General features: G+C 39.8%; 2 protein-coding genes and 1 long non-coding RNA gene across 3 annotated transcripts in view; 2 read left to right on the top strand and 1 right to left on the bottom strand.

Annotated features, from left to right (window-relative positions):
• Nucleotides 1-8,552, bottom strand: part of LOC114224280 (uncharacterized) — a 31,599-nt gene extending 23,047 nt beyond the window's left edge. The window contains exon 1 of the long non-coding RNA XR_003612338.2: nt 8,301-8,552. This is a non-coding gene — a long non-coding RNA (uncharacterized LOC114224280). The remainder of the gene's footprint in view (nt 1-8,300) is intronic.
• On the top strand, nt 5,925-7,472 carry GJA9 (gap junction protein alpha 9). The gene has a single exon (XM_028123420.2). The coding sequence runs from the start codon at nt 5,925-5,927 to the stop codon at nt 7,470-7,472; it is 1,548 nt and encodes a 515-aa protein (XP_027979221.1).
• Nucleotides 8,553-8,721: 169 nt separating the features above from the next.
• MYCBP (MYC binding protein) lies at nt 8,722-15,554 on the top strand. The gene is made up of 5 exons (XM_028123427.2): nt 8,722-8,798; nt 8,994-9,066; nt 12,501-12,549; nt 12,795-12,924; nt 14,323-15,554. Exons 1-5 carry the CDS (start codon nt 8,784-8,786, stop codon nt 14,365-14,367), a joined length of 312 nt encoding a protein of 103 aa, XP_027979228.1. The 5' UTR covers nt 8,722-8,783; the 3' UTR covers nt 14,368-15,554.
• Nucleotides 15,555-18,249: the final 2,695 nt, after the last annotated feature.

The raw sequence follows: 18,249 nt of genomic DNA on the forward strand, positions 1-18,249 counted from the left end.
TTAGGGTTTAGGTAAGGGGCTTCTGAATGCAGAGGGAGGGAAAAGGAAGAGAGAAAAGGGGAGGCATGGAAAAAGCAGGATTGGCTCTTTCCAGACATGTGGTGTGCATTGTAGGGATCCTCTAAGAGACTTGCTCTCCTTGGAGGATATATTGTAGGGACTGCTTGATAGAATCTACAAATACTGTACTGTTCTGATAATAAAAACTTTTCATACCTGTGCCAGACTATTGATAATCACTTTCTATCACTGTTGGGGTGGACAGATCACTGTTTGAGGTGCTTTATATACATTATTGTTAATCTTTTCAACAACCCAGAAAGGTAGCTATTACTCTGTATCTAGAAAGGACGACATGAAAACTCATTTAAAAAAAAAAATCAAGTAACTTGTCTAAGAGGGCACAGGATTTAAAGGTTGGTAATGACTCGAAAGTCCACATTCTCCTCCCCTACTGGTCTAATGAGGCTATGTTCCCCAAATACTGAAAGCTGAGAGTATCATGGGAGTATAGGAACAAACATTTCTGTGAGTGCGCCATAAATGGTAGAAGTATCTTATAAAAGAGGACTGAAAAATTTCTGGACTGCCAGTCTAAGATTCTAGAAGTGTGTCTAGGATCCCAAGGAACCTAGAACTAGCTTTCTGGTGCATACTGGGTACCTGGACTCTGGTTTCTCATTCTTTACATGGCTAATGGCTCTCCTGGGAGTGGGTAGGATTTATTTACATAAGGTAAAATGTCAAATCTGAAAGCTGAGAAGCCTGTCTCCTTTCTTATTATAGAACCTAGATTGTTGGCTTTTTTTTTTTTTTTTTTTTTAAGTAGGCTCCATATCTGGGAGCCTGGGTGGCTCACTCTTGATTTTGGCTCAGGTCATGATCTCAGGGTCTCGGGATTGTGGGTTTTAACAGGATAAATGAGATTATACTACACATGTTGCTCGCTAACTTGCTTTACAATGTGACGCTAGAGACCTTCATTCTCTGAGTTGCCGGACAATAAATATGTACTGTGGTTATTTAATCACGGCTCTACTGGACACTGTTGATTTTGTACTATTATCAACAGTGCTATGTGCACTTCCTAGGACGTGTAGGGTGCCTTTGAGTATGTTTGCGGAATGAATATTTTAAGCATCCACAAGCAGAAATGCTAATTTTGATAGATTTAAACTGCCTTTTAAGTAGTGCATCCATTTATATTCTTACTGACAGTAGATGTTAGTTAAGTTTCCTTATACTTTTGCCAAAAGCAGGTATTGTAAATCTTTGAAAAATCTGCATTTTGATAGTTAAAAAAGAATACTTCATTTAAATTTGTATTTGTCTAACTACTGAGACTTAGTGTTTTTCAAGTTTATTAATAATTTATGTATAATTTATATATTACACATATGTAATTTATATAATATACAAATATGAATATATATGTATAATTTTTTCCCTGTGAAATAGTTGCATTTAATCTGAAAAGTATCTATTAATTGGCAAAGAGCCCAAGAAGGGGTGTCTGGCTGGCCTAGTCTGTAGAGCATGTCACTCTTGATCTCAGGGTTGTAAGTTCGAGCTTCATGTTGGGGAGTAGAGATTACTTAAAAATAAAAAAATCTTAAGGAAAAAAAAAAAGCCCAGAGAAGAAACAGTCATCTGTCATGTCCAACCCATCAGGTCACTAGCTCTGAAGAGAGACCTTTAATGACTTAAATGCAAATGTAATTGTTCATAACAGAAAACCAGAGAGAGAAACAGAATTCATCTAATTATGAAACTGTTTTTAGGGGTGCCTGGGTGGCTCAGTTGGTTGAGCGACTGCCTTCAGCTCAGGTCATGATCCTGGAGTCCCAGGATCGAGTCCCACATCAGGCTCCCTGCTCAGCAGGGAGTTTGCTTCTCCCTCTGACCCTCCCGCCTCTCATTCTTTCTCTCTCTCAAATAAATAAATAAAAAACTGTTTTTAGTCAGAAAAGAGTTTTTGGTACTACAAACGTGGTTCACATTACCCAAAACAGTGATATCTAATTGGGTTCCCCAGGGGGCAAAATTACTGTAAAAAAAAAAAAGCATACAAACATCTGGTGTTTTAAATTTGATGTCTCTGAATTATAGAGGAACCATCTATTCAGCTTAATTTGGGGCTCATAACTTTAGTCTTCTAAACTGCTGTGTTATTAGAAATATTGGAAATGTTCTTTATTTGTCCCGTCTAATAAAGTAGCCACAAGGCACATGCAGCTCTTAAATTTTAATTAAAATTAAATAAGATAAAAAAAGAACTCAGTTCCTGTGTTACACAAGTCATGATGCAAGTGCCCAATGGCTCTATGTAGCTAGTGGCTACCTTATTGGACAGTGCAGACAGAGTCTTTCAACACTGTTGCAAAAGTTCTATTGGACAGAGTGGTTTTAGAAGCACGAACAATGAGCACAAATGGATTTTAGCTGATGGCTGACTCACTGCACTGAATTGAACTGCTCTACACCTGCAAAGGGACACCTTCAGAGAACAAGCATGATTTGCTTCTCAGATTTATCTAAACAGGTTTGTGTTAATCTCTGTTTTAGCAAATTAAGAAAGAGTTGTTTGAAATGTTTTTATTTTTTGCTTTTGAATTCTATGGGATTGAGTCTAGGTAGACTAGTATTCATGTCAGTTATGAAAGCTTCAGAACCTAAGATTTGTAGCTAAATAATTTACTGCTCCTTCTTTCAGGAAATACTATGCTTTTGTACCTTAAGGAAAAAAAATTATTTTTTTGTGATTATAGAAGTGCTCATGGTAAAAACAAATTAAAATGCATATAATTATTAAAAAAAAGTCAATTGTAATCACACCACCCAGAGATTATCATAGTTAATATCTTGATGAATTTCCTTCTAGGCTTTTTTGTATGCATCTCTACATATAAACAAATATATAATTATGGGGTCATACTGTTCTGTTTTATAAACTGAAACAATGTATTAAATGTCTTTTTACATTAGTATTTATTTATCATTTTTACTGGTTGCATAGTACCATACTATGGATGCACTATTATTTATTAAGAACAATACTGTCTTTCTTGTATTGATAATTATTTTGGACAGTTTCAATTTGTGATTATTATAAACAACATGAATGATACCATTGCTTACACTTTAAAGTGTTTTGGACTGTTGGATCAAAGAATATATTATTATTAACATAATAAAGTTAAATAGAAATTTTCTCTCAGAAATACAACTAAATTTTAGAAGGTTGATGCTTTTATAAATCTTTTCAAGTGAATGAAGCTTTAGAAAAGGAACTAAAGACTTTAGAATCAGTTATTTAAAAAGCCCAAACGATCACTATTTGACATACCTAATTTAAATAAAGAGAAAACAGATGATTTCCTAATGTTCCTTTCATGCAAATCTTAAGTGCACCCAAAGAGGAAAAATAAGTTTAGTAGAATAGGACCTGACTTTAGAGCCACACTGATTTTCAATGTCAGTTCCAAGTGTGTGACCTCTGGTAATTTAAAGATTTTATTTATTTATTTGGTGGGGGAAAGGCAGAGGAAGTGGGAGAGAGAGAGTCCCAAGCCGACTCTGCGCTCAGTGCAGAGCCGGACGTGAGGCTTGAACCCACAACACTGAGATCATGACCTGAGCCAAAATCAAGAGTTGGATGTTTAGCCAACTGAGCCACCCAGCTGCCTCAACCTTGGATAATTTAGGTGTGCCTCAGTTTCCTCATCTGTAAACTGGGGAAACAACATACATAACTCATAAGACTTTTGTGATGAACATATCATTTAGCTATAGTATCCCAGTATTGTATTTAATTGTGTAACATTTCCCTTTATATAAGGGATATAGAACACATATTGATATTTTGAATGAAAGTTATGAAAACATTTCTCTTTTTATCCTACCTGTGGGATATATTTCCTCTTAGATACATTAGGGTATCTACCTTAATATGGAATGTACTGCTTGATAATCCAAGCATCTAAATTATAACTAGCCTGACTGTTCCTTCCAAAAAAGCAAGCTATGTGTCTTAAATAGGTCAAATATTGTTACAATGAAAATATCTATAATGCTACCACCACAACAGCCATCTGTTTATGTCAAGAAAAACATTCTGCTAATACAAAAATAGTTGAGAATTTTTGGAGTTCTTTTTTTTTTATCTTGAAGTTCTATTTTTTTAATTTAAGATTTACTTAGTTAACTGGACTCAGGAAACAAACTGAGTGTTACTGGAGTGGTGGGGGGTGGGAGGGATGGGGTGGCTGGGTGATAGACATTGGGGAGGGTATGTGCCACGGGAGCGCTGTGAATTGTGCAAGACTGTTGAATCACAGATCTGTACTTCTGAAACAAATAACGCAACATATTTTAAGAAAAAAGAAAAAGAAGATAGCAGGAGAGGAAGAATGAAGGGGAGTAAGTCAGAGGGGGAGACGAACCATGAGAGACGATGGACTCTGAAAAACAAACTGAGGGTTCTAGAGGGGAGGAGGGTAGGGGGATGGGTTAGCCTGGTGATGGGTATTAAAGAGGGCACATTCTGCATGGAGCACTGGGTGTTATGCACAAACAATGAATTGTGGAACACTACATCAAAAACTAATGATGTAATATATGGTGATTAATATAACAATAAAAAATAAAAAGATTTACTTAGTTAACTGGAGTTCATTTTAAGATGATAAAAATGTACACAATTTTTCATAGATAATTCAAATTTTATGAATATTAATATTACTGAAATTTCTGATTTCTAAAAAAGCTCAACAACTGCCAGAAAGCCAACAGAATTTAGACATTTAAATGTGGATTAAAAAACAAATCTAAATTCTTATATCAAGAGCCAGATCTGTTTCCTCTGATTTCATTAAATGCTGTATCTTACTGAATTATCAAATGAAACACATTTTCCTTTGTGTATAAATGAAATTTTAAAATCACTGACTTTGGTTATAGTTTTCATATAATCTTAATAAAGAGGTTTGTAAGATCATGTCAGTAGTTTTAGGAACCTCTCCAAAAGTTCTCAGTTAAACAAAGTAAAACAGTAATAAACTTCAACTAACAATAACAAGACTCCTTTCTCATAGGGAATCCTACAGTTTTTTTTTTATTTTTATTTACTTATTTTAAGTAATCTCTACACCCAATATGGGGCTTGAACTCACAACCCCGAGTTCAAAAGTCACATGCTCTTCTGACTGAGCCAGCCAAGCCACCCATCTACAGTTCTGTTCTTCATAGAGAATATATACAACCCCTCCTCCAGGTATCTTTTTTTTCTTTTTAAAGATTTTATTTATTGATTTGAGGGAGAGCAAGAGAGAGAGAGCATGAGCTGGGGCAGAGGGAGAGAGAGAAGCAGACTCCCTGCTGAGCAGGGAGCCTGCCACAGGGCTTGATTCCAGGACCCTGGGATCATGACCTGAGCGGAAGGCAGATGCTTAACTGAGCCACCTAGGCGCCCCTCTTTTTTTTTCTTCATTACATTATGAGGTCTAAACATAAGTGATTGTAAATTCCTGGTATCTTTTTTTTTTTTTAAGATTTTATTTGAGAGAGAGAGAGCACACGCAAATGGGGGCAGAGGGAGAGGGAGAAGCAGACTCCCCGTTGAGCAGGGAGCCCCATGTGGGGCTCAATCTCAGGACCCCGGGACCATGACCTTAGCCGAAGGCAGATGCTTAACCAACTGAGCCACCCAGGCACCCCTAAATTCCTGATATCTTAAATATATCCTTGGTGAGATTATCACAGTTCTCTAGGGAAAAAGTAGAGCAACCAGCATATGAAGAGAGTGATGCTTTGTTCATGTTTTGGCCATAGGTTTGCTTTACGAAATAGCACGCCCTTCAGAATGGAAGAATTTACCTGTCTCCTATTTGATGGGGTTCAGAGTGAAGCTGGCTGACTAAATAAACATGGGGAACTGGAATTTCCTTGGAGGCATCCTGGAGGAAGTTCACATCCATTCCACCATCATTGGAAAGATCTGGCTCACTATCCTGTTCATATTTCGAATGCTTGTTCTTGGTGTAGCAGCTGAGGATGTCTGGAATGATGAGCAGTCCAGCTTCATCTGTAATACAGAACAACCCGGCTGCAGAAATGTGTGCTACGACCAGGCCTTTCCTATCTCCCTCATTAGATACTGGGTTTTGCAGGTGATATTTGTGTCTTCACCATCCCTGGTCTATATGGGCCATGCTTTGTACCGACTGAGGGTTCTGGAGAAAGAGAGGCAGAGGAGGAAAGCTCAACTGAGAGGGGCCCTGGAGGGCGTGGGGTTTGAAATACCTGGGGACCGGAGGAGACTGCAGCAAGAACTTTGTCAGCTGGAACAAAAGAAACTAAATAAAGCTCCACTCAGAGGAACCCTGCTTTGCACTTACGTGGTACACATTTTCACTCGCTCCGTGGTTGAGGTTGGGTTCATGATTGGACAGTATCTTTTATATGGATTTCATTTAGAGCCTTTAGTTAAATGCCATGGCCACCCATGTCCAAATATAATTGATTGTTTTGTGTCAAGACCAACAGAAAAGACAATATTCCTATTATTTATGCAATCTATAGCCACTGTTTCTCTTTTCTTAAATGTTCTAGAAATTTTCCACCTAGGTTTTAAAAAGATTAAAAGAGGGCTTTGGGGACAATATAAATGGAAGGATGAGCATAATGAATTCTTTGCGAACAAGTCGAAACAAAATCATGCCAAATATCAGAGCACCTCTGCAAATTCACTGAAGAGACTCTCTTCTGCACCTGATTATTATCTGTTAATGGAAAAGCAAAAACACACAGCAGTGTGCCCTATTTTAAATTCACCTGCATTTCAGGCAGATCCTGACAATCACAGTGGAAATGATGAGAAACGCATTTTGGATGAACAAGAAACTGTACTTTCTGATGAGATGTGGACACTTAGCGCTACGTGTAGTCATCTTCAACACATCGGCTCATGTAATAATGAAGACACTCATAAAATATTTAGAAAAGAAGTGGGTAGCCCATTAAGGGAAAAAAGAGAAATTGATGGCAAAGACAGCAAAAGGAACCACTGCTCTAGATGTCACTGTTCTATTCCAGGTGTTGCTATAGATCTGGACAACCACATGGGGCAGTCATCCCAAACAGCTTTCCCTCCGCCTGCTAACTGTGCCTGGGAACAGTTGTGGCTTAGATCTACATGCTGTCCCTCTATGGAATATGAAAATCAGGTGTCACCTCCTAAAGGAAACCTCAAGGGCCAGTTCAGAGAGGGCACAATTAGCACCCTGCCTCCTTCACTGGGAGACTGCCAACCGCTTCACATTCCAGACACTCCTGATTCTTTGGGACAGTTGTCCTTTAAATCTGATTTGGCCAGAAGCTGCAATAATCCTACTGCTTGTCCTCCTCCAAATCATTTGGTCTTGCTGACAAATAACCTCACTGGTAGGCGGGCTCCCACAGACCTTCAGATCTGAACTGCTTTAGGCTTCTAGACATTCTGCATATTATGTTATCATAGAAGTAGCCTAGTGGTGATGGAGCACACGCATGACAAGGGCAGCTCTAAAGACCAGGTGTTACAGGCAGAAAATTGCAAACCCATTTCAAAAAGGAAAAACAGATTAATTCTGAATGGTGAAGGGGCAGTTTTAAATTCAAAGACATAGTTACCAAGTATCAGGATTACTTTTTCACAGGCTCCCTTCAGAATTCATGAAAACTGATTCTGGGAAAGTCACATGTTTAGAATCGAGGCTTAATGGTTTGGAAACAGGTTTTTCCTTGAAGGGAGTACAGCTTTAGGAGATTCTCCTTGTTCTACATAATTCTCCCTTTTAGTTGCTAATCTTTTATTTCTGCACAATGTTTAAATTGTTTGTCCCTGGGACTTAATTTAGTTTCCTTATTGACTGCAACCTGATGTATCTTGAGTATGACAATGTAGCTGTCTAGTAAATAAAATCTTAAAAAGATTGATGGCTTTATAGCATCGTGATTTCAGTGCCCAGATTGGAAGTGCAGCTCTACCCTCCCTGGTCCTCTAACTTCGCCACTTTATTAACGGTGCCTACCTTACAGGGATAGCATGAGAATTAAAAAAGAAACGTGTTTAGTACAGTGCCTGGCACACGGTAAGCGCTCAAAAGCTTAGCACGTTACTGCTCACCCCCTCCAGAGGCCCATATCAAGCCCGCCACAAAACAAACTCCAAAAGTAAAAGCTGGAGCGGAAACATAACGATTCTAAGCACTCCTCTCAAGACACTGCATACCCAAGGGTCGCCTTGCGTCGGTCGTGCGCACCTTTTCAAGATGAGAGCCAAGAAGCCAGCACATACAGGTTGCCACATCTAATGAGGTCCCAGTTGAGACAGGTCGGCTCCAGACCGGTGTCCGAAGATCACACCCTGCTACAGTCCTAGTGCTATCGGCCTCCGCAGGCCCTGCCCCCTGGCGCCACGCCCATCTTTGGCCCCACCTGGACACTAGTCCGGAGTTAGCAAAAACTCGCCTCTCGCTCAGCAACCGAAACGCTGCAAAGACCGGAAGAGGAAGGAGAGGTGCGCTCCGGGAGCAAAGAGGCGGGTGTACGCAGCCTCCTTCGACTTACCCCACTATGGGGCACTCAGAGCGTCCTGGTTGTCATGAAAACAGGCCACATCCCTGCGATCTCGGACTGTGGTTTGCAAATGCGCAGGCGCGCGCGCCCTTCCGCGCATGAGCAGTGCTGCTCAGAGCCCGCCAGCCACGGTCTCGGGCGCCAGCTACGCCGCTGCCGCTGTCACTATGGCCCATTACAAAGTGAGGGGGGCGCGGCGTGGCTGGGGGCGTGCGGGCGGTAGCCAGCCGCTGGTCGGCTCGGGGTGGGAGTGGGGGCGCGCGCGCAGGTTTTGGGGGCCTGAGGTAGCGAGGCGGAGGCGGGGTTGCCGGACTCCCAGCGCCTTCTTCCTGCTCCGGCCCCTGGGCTTCGGCCACTGACCCGCCGTGTCTCCTCAGGCCGCCGACTCGAAGCGCGAGCAGTTCCGGAGGTACTTGGAGAAGTCGGGGGTGCTGGACACGCTGACCAAGGGTGAGCATGGGTTAGGAGAGGGTTCCTCGTGTCCACGCCGTGCTCCTCCGCGCTGCGCCCCTGACGGGCCAAGGCGTGGGGAAGGAGGGGGAACAGGTGGGAACTGTCTGGGGTCCGGCAAGGTGGGCCTCGGGATTCAGCAGGGACTGGCGCACGTCTGGCTGTCGGACGCCGCCCGAGTTGGGGTAGCCTCGCTCATGCTACCACTTTCCGGGCGGGGAGTGAAACTCTTGCAGCTGTTGCAAAGTCCCTCAACTTCCGTTGCTTTGCCTCGAGCGGTCGCAGCGAGCATATTTGCTAAAGACCTTGAGATCCCAACTCCTCCCTCAATTTTGGCGGAGTCAAAATTATGTAAAGAAGCATTTTCCCTCGAACAAAGGGCAAGTGGGAAAATTACCAGATTTCAAAGTTGCCTATAAAATAAGTGAACTCAATCCCCAAAGTAGGCGATTCAGACAATTTGGCTGTGGTTTTTCAACCCTCGTTTCGTCGGCTATACCAATTCCTGCTTTGTGCATATTTCATAAGTAGAATTACAGTTTAAAGAGCTTGAGGGCACATGAAAATGGTTATATTGTTTACACCTTTTAAGATGGAAGCTGTTACACTGTATCTCTTTCTCCAAGGGGGTTCAAAACCTAAGATGAGTAAGGAGCTTGAAACTGGAGAGTTCCAAGAGATAGTTGGGGTACTGTTTATTTCACTAGCTTAGCAATAATGTGAATGTCTGCTATGTATCATTCAACTCATTGGCTAGAACTTTCAAGGAGATAGAAGAGCTGTCAGGGATGATGACTGGGTCCATGAGAAGTGTCTGGAAAATTATTTGGTAACTGCTCTTTGGCCAGAAGCAAAGGTTAGGAGAAAATTCTGGGAGAATAACTCTGGGTCTTAGCAGAAAGCAGGACTTTTAATTCCCATGCATGGGCTGATAATTTTGAATTGCTATCTACCTTAGGTTCAGATAATAGTTTCCTTATCTCTTTGCAATTAAATTTCAGCAAACATGACAGGAGTACTCTGTGAAAGTGCTGTGCTCTGTCCTCTCTTGAAGTGTCCTCTCTGCCCTCTCTTGAAGGGTTCCCCCCCTTTAAAAAACTCCATGAGTTCATTTCTTTCATTTATTTCACCATTTTATTCAGGTCTCTGTTCTAGGCACTGAGGATACAGCAGTGGGGGAGGAAAAAAAAAAAAACCCCTGCTCTAAATGAGCTTATATTCTAGTTGGAGGTAATAAATACATAGTGCCAGCCAGGGGGAAGTGTTATGAATAAAAATACAGCAAAGGGGATAGGATAAAGAGCAACGGGTGTGCCATTTATAAGGGGTGGTGGGGGAAGGTCTCTCTTGAAAGTAACATTTGAGCAGAGATCTGAATGAAATGTGATGTCAAGAGTTCCGGGAAGTGCAAGGAGTCCAGAGTGGCTGGATGGAGTAAAAGACAGAATGTTAAAAGGCAGAGAAGTGACCTTGGTGGGAGGTAACAGCCTTGTGGCCATACATGGATCTTCTTTCATGAGACTGGAAACCCCTGAAGGCTTCTTTTCCCTTGCTCACATATACTGGCATCTAACTCCTCAATCTCTGTAGATTTCCAGTCTCCTAAATAATATCAGAGAACTTAACATAATGTCTCTACTGATGTGCGCTATTTAAAATTTGATTTTCAGCTTCAAACATGGGTACTTTACACATATTTAATTTATAATTTTAATACAGCGTATTTCCAAGAGGATCTGAAACTGCTTCTAACATTAAAACACTATAAGGATGGCTAAAGATAAAGATAAGTCATTTGGAAAAAGAAGCATTTGAGATATTTTGAGTACCATATCAACCTCTAAAAATCCCGCCTGCTAAGGCAAAAAAGGGAAACACCGGCTATCGAGTTCTTGTCTGATAAAAAGGAAGTATATTTAATCTATAGAAAAGCACAGGAAACTTGACATTTACACATTATGTTCTGTAATTATCAACCTCATAGTACCACTGACAGAAATTTAGAAGCTGGAAGAAATGGGGTGGGGAAGAGGTAGAAAGGGTAATAAGAGTATTCATGTCTTATAAAGTTAGTTGGCAAAGATCAGTGGAAATTAATGGAAGAAGAAACAGGTTTGAGTATTATTTAAAGAAAAACATTGAAAGGAGAGGGTGGTGGTGATGTAAATATACCAATTTCTCAAAAAATAGGGTTGTAAGTATACTTAGAAGAATAACTATCAGAACTCAGTGTGGTTCTGTGGGTTAAAAAATCATTGTGTGGGTTAAAAAATCATTGCCATTTGATTTTTTCATACTGTCTGTATTATTTTGATGAATTAAAACTAAAAAATAAAAAGGAAGCGTGTAAGTTTTGCAACAGAGCTTAACGTGGAGTCTAGAGATGCACATTTTTTGTGTATAGTTACATTTTTTGGCTTTTGTCACTTTTCAAAGGGTTCCATGCACAAAAAATTTAACCACTGGTTTAGAGAGATTTTTATCTGAGTAGTAAATCCCAGGAGGAATTTGTTCAATAGAAGATGAGCAAGGTAGTGCTGACATAAGCTTTCGGATATAAACTAAAACATCTATTTTAATATTGATTTGAGCATGTTGATTACTGGTAAAGTTTTTGGTTGGTGGTTACTTAGCATGTTGTATATGAAACTATTCTTGAAGCACAGTTTGAATTCAAAGCTTCTTTCAGTTATTACCATAGCTCTGTTGTTTCTCTCCAAAATTTTTCTCAAATTTACTTAGTTTTCACCTCCCATCACTCTAGTGCGGGTTACTATCTTTTTCAGCTGGCTTGCTACACCTGCCTCTTAACTGTTCTTCCTTCCTTCATCCTTGTTCCACTCTGGATCTTCCACACAGCAGTCAAGAGTGATCCTGTCACTCTCCTGCTTAACACTGTTTAATTATATGCCTGTTCTGAGGATCAAAGTCCAACCGAACTTGCAGGATCCTCCCTGGTCTGCGTCCTGACCACCTTGCCAGCTTCCTTCCCTGCCACATTGTTCACAGCTCCATCTAGCCATACTTGAATTTTCAGTTCCTCAATGTGTTGTTCTCTTGCCCTCCCCACACCCTCACCTTCCCATTTTATCTGAAACCCTCATAGCCAAGGCTCAGGTCTTATTTCCCTTCGTTAGGGAGCCTTCCCTGGTGTTCTAGGCTGAGTTAGGTGTTCTTCCAATGTGCTCCCATAATCCATCATCCTGTATTGCTGCTTGATGCTTTTTTTTTTTTTTTGGTCTAGTTCTTTGCTTTTGCACTAGACTGCAAATTTGTTGAGAGCAGGGACCTTATCTGCCTTGTTTACCATGGTATGGCAGTCCTAGCAATGTGCTTGGTGTATAATAGGCATTTAATATTTACTGGGCTATATAATTTCAGTCATTCAAATTTAAGACTTTAATTGTTGCTTTTTTCTGCTTTTTGATTTGCAGTATTGGTAGCCTTATATGAAGAACCAGAGAAACCTAATAGTGCTTTGGAGTATCCTTTTCATCTTTCAAGTCAGAAAAAGGACTTATCTTTGGAACTCTTTATTTTTTCACATGGATAATATTTAAAATATTTTTGACGATTGAAAAAATTACTTTCCATTATGTTTTGCAATGATGATCTCTGGGTCAGTGTTGGTGGTAAGGTGGGGTGACCATGATCAGAGATATTGATACTACTCTGAGCTATTTCATTAGTTTCATTCAGCTCAAGTAAATTCTTAACTTTGATATTAGTTTTTTAAAGCATCACTTAGGAGCTGCTACCCCAGAAAATCCAGAAATAGAGCTGCTTCGCCTAGAATTGGCAGAAATGAAAGAGAAATATGAAGCTATTGTAGAAGAAAATAAAAAACTGAAAACAAAGGTAAATGTTTTAAAAGAATTCATGTTAAAAATAATTTCACCCTTAATGATTATAAGAACAAAACCTCACTAAAATGGATATTAGGGGAGGGAGGAGGATAAATAATCTCGATTAACTGCAAGGCTGAACTGATGCCCTATCTAGAAAACCACAAATTGTAAATAGGACAAGCAACATGTGGTCAAGAAGAGGTTCTTGGGAACCTGCATCAAGAAAAAGATGAGAGGGGCACCTGGGTGGCTCAGTCGTTTAAGTGGCCGACTCTTGATCCCAGCTCAGGTCTTGATCTTAGGGTCATGAGTTCAAGCCCTGCATTGGGCTCCACGCAGAGCATGGCGCCTACTTAAAAAAAAATAAAAATAAAAAAAAAAGATGAGAACATTGGTTAATGCTGCTTATGAGTAAATGGAGATTTCTGGGAGTTATAAGCAGTTGATTTAAGTAGGTCATTGTAGGGTCAATGCTTTGTGAATGGCACCTCTTAGAGTTGTGCAGTGCATAATCTGCACAGTTGTATGTGCTGGCCCTGGAATGTGTTTATCTCCATAAATTTGTTTGCACTTAATTTTGTCTACTGCTCAAGTTTTTTCTTTGTTGAAACTCCTATGAGAATTTTCATAAACTTCCAATTAGTCAACTCTAAGTCTTTGAGGTTTTTCCACATTCTGAATCACATAACGCATTTTACATTACTCTAGGCATTTCTCATAATGTGATTTATCTGTTCAACCTTGCGAGATAAGCGAAACAGGTACACAAACCATTTTATAGGTAGGAAACTAAAGCACAGTGAAGTCTAATTATCTTCTCAAATCTGACAGCTAATTGGAACAACCTAAATCTTAGCCTAGTGTTCTGGCAGGGAACCACAGCTCAGCATAATAGAAAATGCAGCATCTCAAATTGTCCAAGATTCCACAACACAAATACCAGTTAACTCTTTGGCACCCATTAAGTCAAAGACATGAGCTTCTCTTCATTGACTGGCTAGATTAATATATGTTACATTATTATTTTTTTCTGTTTTTAAGAGAAAGTTCAGTAAACTTGGGGTAAAGAGAGTAAGTCCCTTACCAGAAGTCACAACATCTTTGGGAAGATATAGATAGATTATTGCATATCAGGTATTTGAGCAGTGCAGTTTTGAATTGAAATTCAGCTTTGGTTTCCCAGTAATTTTAAAGGTTTATATGAAAGAGTTTTCATTACATTTGATTGTATTAAATCTTAAATTGTATTAATCTTAAATGGTTTAAAAAGGGATAGGCTATTCATATAAAGTTACTGATTCAGTAATTAAATTGAATATAATAGTTAACTACTCGTTTTGTTACTATTAAGTTTTTTTACCCAATTTAGAATAAAATTCACCTAAACTCCTCTGTCTTTGCCCTATAGCTTGCTCAGTATGAACCACCTCAGGAGGAGAAGCGTGCTGAATAGGATTCTTCTCAGTTGAAAAGACACTGAAAAAATGGTTTTGTATGACTTGAATAGTTTGTATAGTATATAATCTTTTCTGAACAGATGCTCTAGAACTCTTTTAATATGTTGAATTCACCTCTCACACTTTAACTGTTATAAACACATATACTTAGAATCACCAATAAAAACTCAATATAACTTTCTTTGGGTCTTAAAAGCAGGAGAATCCAAAGTGAATCCTGGAAAAAAAAAATCTAAACACAGCCATCTAACTCATTACTTTAAAAGACATTCTGTTTATTAATCTGACTAGGAATGATGGTACTGGTTGTATTTTAGCCAAGGAAGTTCAGCATGGAGCTGTTCCTTGGTTTAGTGCAGGATATGAACACAGGTATAGTCATTCTTTAAAATGAAGATGACACTGTTGTTTATATCCTCTGTAGGCAGCTGGAGAGATGTGTGACAGAAGATGCTTTTGCACAGGTTCCCATGAATCTTCTGCTCTTGTTTATATAATGTGGAACAAATGACTTCTTTGCCACCACTTTGCCTTAGATAACCATGTGTGTGCCAGTCTGAACTCTGACACCACGTTTCCTTCTATGCAATCATGCCCTATCTGATGATGTTGCCTTGCTTTGCTCTGTGCTTCAGTGGGTCCTAGCTGCACCTGGCCTGTGTTGTTTTTCAATTTACTATACTAGTAGTTACCCTGATTGTAATTTATATAACTTCAAACAGGATCACACTGTTCCCCTGCCTTACTTAGTTGCTTAGTTGAGCAGAGAACTGAGGCAATATAAAATTCTGGGTTCACGCACAAGCTGGGATAAGATGGGGAATGAGCCATATATCGTGGAAAATTATAGTCTGCGGGTATAATTATATAGTGTTTTTTTCCCTCAAAGTATTTTTCTAGCCTTGAATTCATTTTATCTTCATTATCCCTGTGAAGTAGGTAGGGAAAGTATGAGGCAAGGTCGGGTGCTGAATTTTTAGGCCAAAGACTGATATTAATACAAATTATTTACTAACTGTAGAACCTTGGGCACTTCAGTTAACTGCTCTGAGATTCACTTTCCTCATCTGTTAAATGAGAAGAATAAGATCAGTGCTGCCTACCTCACAGGGTTGTTGTGAGGGTCAAATGGAATGTATGTGAAAGATCTGTAAATGGTAAAGCACTATGTTCTTGTTTGTTAGTCCTTTTCCTTTCTTTTGGAAGACCTACAGTCAGATGTTTCATTTTGTTGGTCACTTATTTTCCTTACTGACTGACTTGACATTATTAAGAGTCATCCTATTTTGTGTATTCTAACCCTATTGTTAGAGAACCTGTCTTTACTCTTCGGTCAAAACACAGGTAGAAAACAGAATGCTCCATTGAAAGCTGATTTAACTAGCAAAAACCTTAGCACTTGCTGGAAACTGTGACCAAGCTAACTGTAAGGGCATTTTAATCAGTCATGTTGGCAAGAATGTGGCAATGGTCTGTGTCTCTTCTAGTCACAAGTTTGTTTTTGGAGGGGGGCCAGATACTGTTGGAAGAACATTCACTTGAATCAGTTTATCTTTTACCAATTTGAGTGCCTCCTACATGCTCAGCAGTAGGCTGAGTGCTGGGTGTTACAGAGATGAATGACTTGAAGTTAGTTATAAGACATGTACATAAGCAATTACAATGTGGGTAATAAGTGCTAAGAACCATAAGAACAATAAAACTTGGCCCCATGGGGATTCTGAAAGAGAGGGAGACTTGGCTTCTTTAAGCAGTTGGTATGACAGTCCCTTTGTGGAATACAGACAAGTAGAATTTTTTTCTGGCAGCCAACCCTCATTTGCTTTTCTACTATGGGACTACTATTAGCGTTTATGTAAGTCAGGTTACTGTCTCTTGTACCATCCTTTTGGACAGAATGGCAACTAGTGGGTTGGATCACACTTTTAAGAGGGAACTGACCTGTTTAAACTGCTGTACCAGTCAGTGCTATTCAAGAGTTCAGAGTCCGCCTGGCCTCTGGAGGTCCTCTTCATCATTTCTATCAAGGATATGGATGAAGAGAATGTACAAGAAGATGCTCAATGGAGTAGAAAAAGGATGTCATCCATTCAGTTCCTACTATGCTTCAGCTGCCTTATCTATAAAATGTAGATTTCATATCTTGCCTACCTCACAGGGTTGTTGTAAGGATCAAATTAAATATAATGGATGAAAAGTGCCTTGTAAATTGTAAAGGACTACATATGGGTTACATGGTGAAATGCGAAATCTATAAATGCCACAAAGTTGGCTGGCTGGTAAACTATATTGAAGCAAGCTTGAAAATGATTAACTTGGAGTACCCCAACTTCTGGGCCTAAACCATAAAACTGAAATGTCAAGTCTTACATTTAGGTTAAAAAATGCAGTGGTACAAGTTTAGGCACTAGGACTGCCGACAAAATACTAGTTCTAGTGATTATCAGCGTGAACCACATATACTCTGGATATTAAAAAAAAAATTCCATTCTCGAAAGCATTAATATAAATATTGTCCAGCTGCTTAAACAGTCACCCTGAAGGCTGTATTGGTCAGTATTGCATTGTAGGTGCCAGACATTTGGTGGATGATGACAAGCCCAAATGCACGTAAAAAAGTGAATGATCAACAGGGAGAATATTGATAGTACTTGATAATAAAAGGTTATGCTGTCCAATATGGTAGCCACTAGCCACATCTGGCAACTACAGTTAAAAAAATTCAGTTCCTCAGTCACAGTAGCAACATTTCAAATGCTCCATCCACACTGGCTACTATACTGAACAGTATGGTTGTAGAGTATTTCTATTACAGAAAGTTCTGTTGGGCATCAGCATAGAAGGGATGGTCAAAGGAACAGAGTATGTTTAATGTGAACAGAGAAGACTCAGGGGTAATGAAGACTGCAACCTAGTATTTGAAGGGCTGTCATGAAAAAGATGAAGACTACTCCTGTGTTGTTCCATTTTAAGCTCCAGTGAGTGTGATTTTTGGTCTAAATAGAAGACTTTCAAACAAAGTTTTACCTCAGTGGACGTAGCTGCCTTTTGAGATAGCTCTTTTCCCTTGGACCACTGAAGTGTATGCTGCATTATCGATCAGCTAAGAGGTGCTATAGAGTGGACTCTGTTTAGGAGAGAGATTGGACTAGATGACCTCTAAGGATGTGTCCTACCTTTAACTTACATATTCAGACATAACTAAGTCCCAGACCTGCAAGAACATGCTTTCCTTTCATAAACTAGAAGCTAGTTTCTTTCGAAAATCAGTGCCACCTCCATCACCTCCATTTTAAGGGGAGGATCTTGTTTCGTCAAATTTCCAATTCTAAAGCCTGACAAGAGCGAAAATTCTTATAGCTTTCTCAAACGTATTTGGTGAAAGCATTTTAGTATGCTTTCATTATTTATTCCTTTGGTCTGTGATCGCGATCTGAAGGTCACAGAAGATGTAATGTTCTACGGGGAGGGGATATAAGTTACATGAAAAGTAGACTGGATGGGAAGGAGGGGAAATTGAGTCCTTTTGAGTTTGAAGTGGTAGTAGTAACCACCGTCTGATTTGCTGAAGAGGTAAGGATAAGCTGTTCTAGCTTGGCTGCATTTGCTTTCCTGTTACTTGCTAGATCGACCTGTAATCGCACCCATGACTCTGCCTTGGGTTGAGGCTTTACCCTCACTCAGGCTGGCTCCTCCTCCCTACCCTTGCACATCCATCCATTTAGACCTGCTCAGACGCCACCTCCTTACACTTTCTCACCCTCCCAACTCCCGAGCATTTTTATCTGCACCTTTGACCTTTACACTTCATATCTCATACCGAAGCTACTTACGCAGAGATCCGATCTCTATTAAATCTCCCAGCAACTTGAGGGCAG

Source organism: Eumetopias jubatus, unplaced genomic scaffold, assembly GCF_037043125.1.
Source record: "Eumetopias jubatus isolate StellerSeaLion01/CBP00866 unplaced genomic scaffold, mEumJub1_p1.0 scaffold_4, whole genome shotgun sequence".
Lineage (NCBI taxonomy): Eukaryota > Metazoa > Chordata > Mammalia > Carnivora > Otariidae > Eumetopias > Eumetopias jubatus.

What these genes read in the sequence shown, in the direction of transcription:
- GJA9 (XM_028123420.2), top strand. Translation starts at nt 5,925, where the DNA reads ATGGGGAACTGGAATTTCCTTGGAGGCATCCTGGAGGAAGTTCACATC.
- MYCBP (XM_028123427.2), top strand. An exon ending in GCTGGACACGCTGACCAAGG is followed by an intron (nt 9,067 to 12,500) that starts GTGAGCATGGGT and finishes TTTGATTTGCAG; the next exon opens with TATTGGTAGCCTTATATGAA. An exon ending in AAACCTAATAGTGCTTTGGA is followed by an intron (nt 12,550 to 12,794) that starts GTATCCTTTTCA and finishes CTTTGATATTAG; the next exon opens with TTTTTTAAAGCATCACTTAG.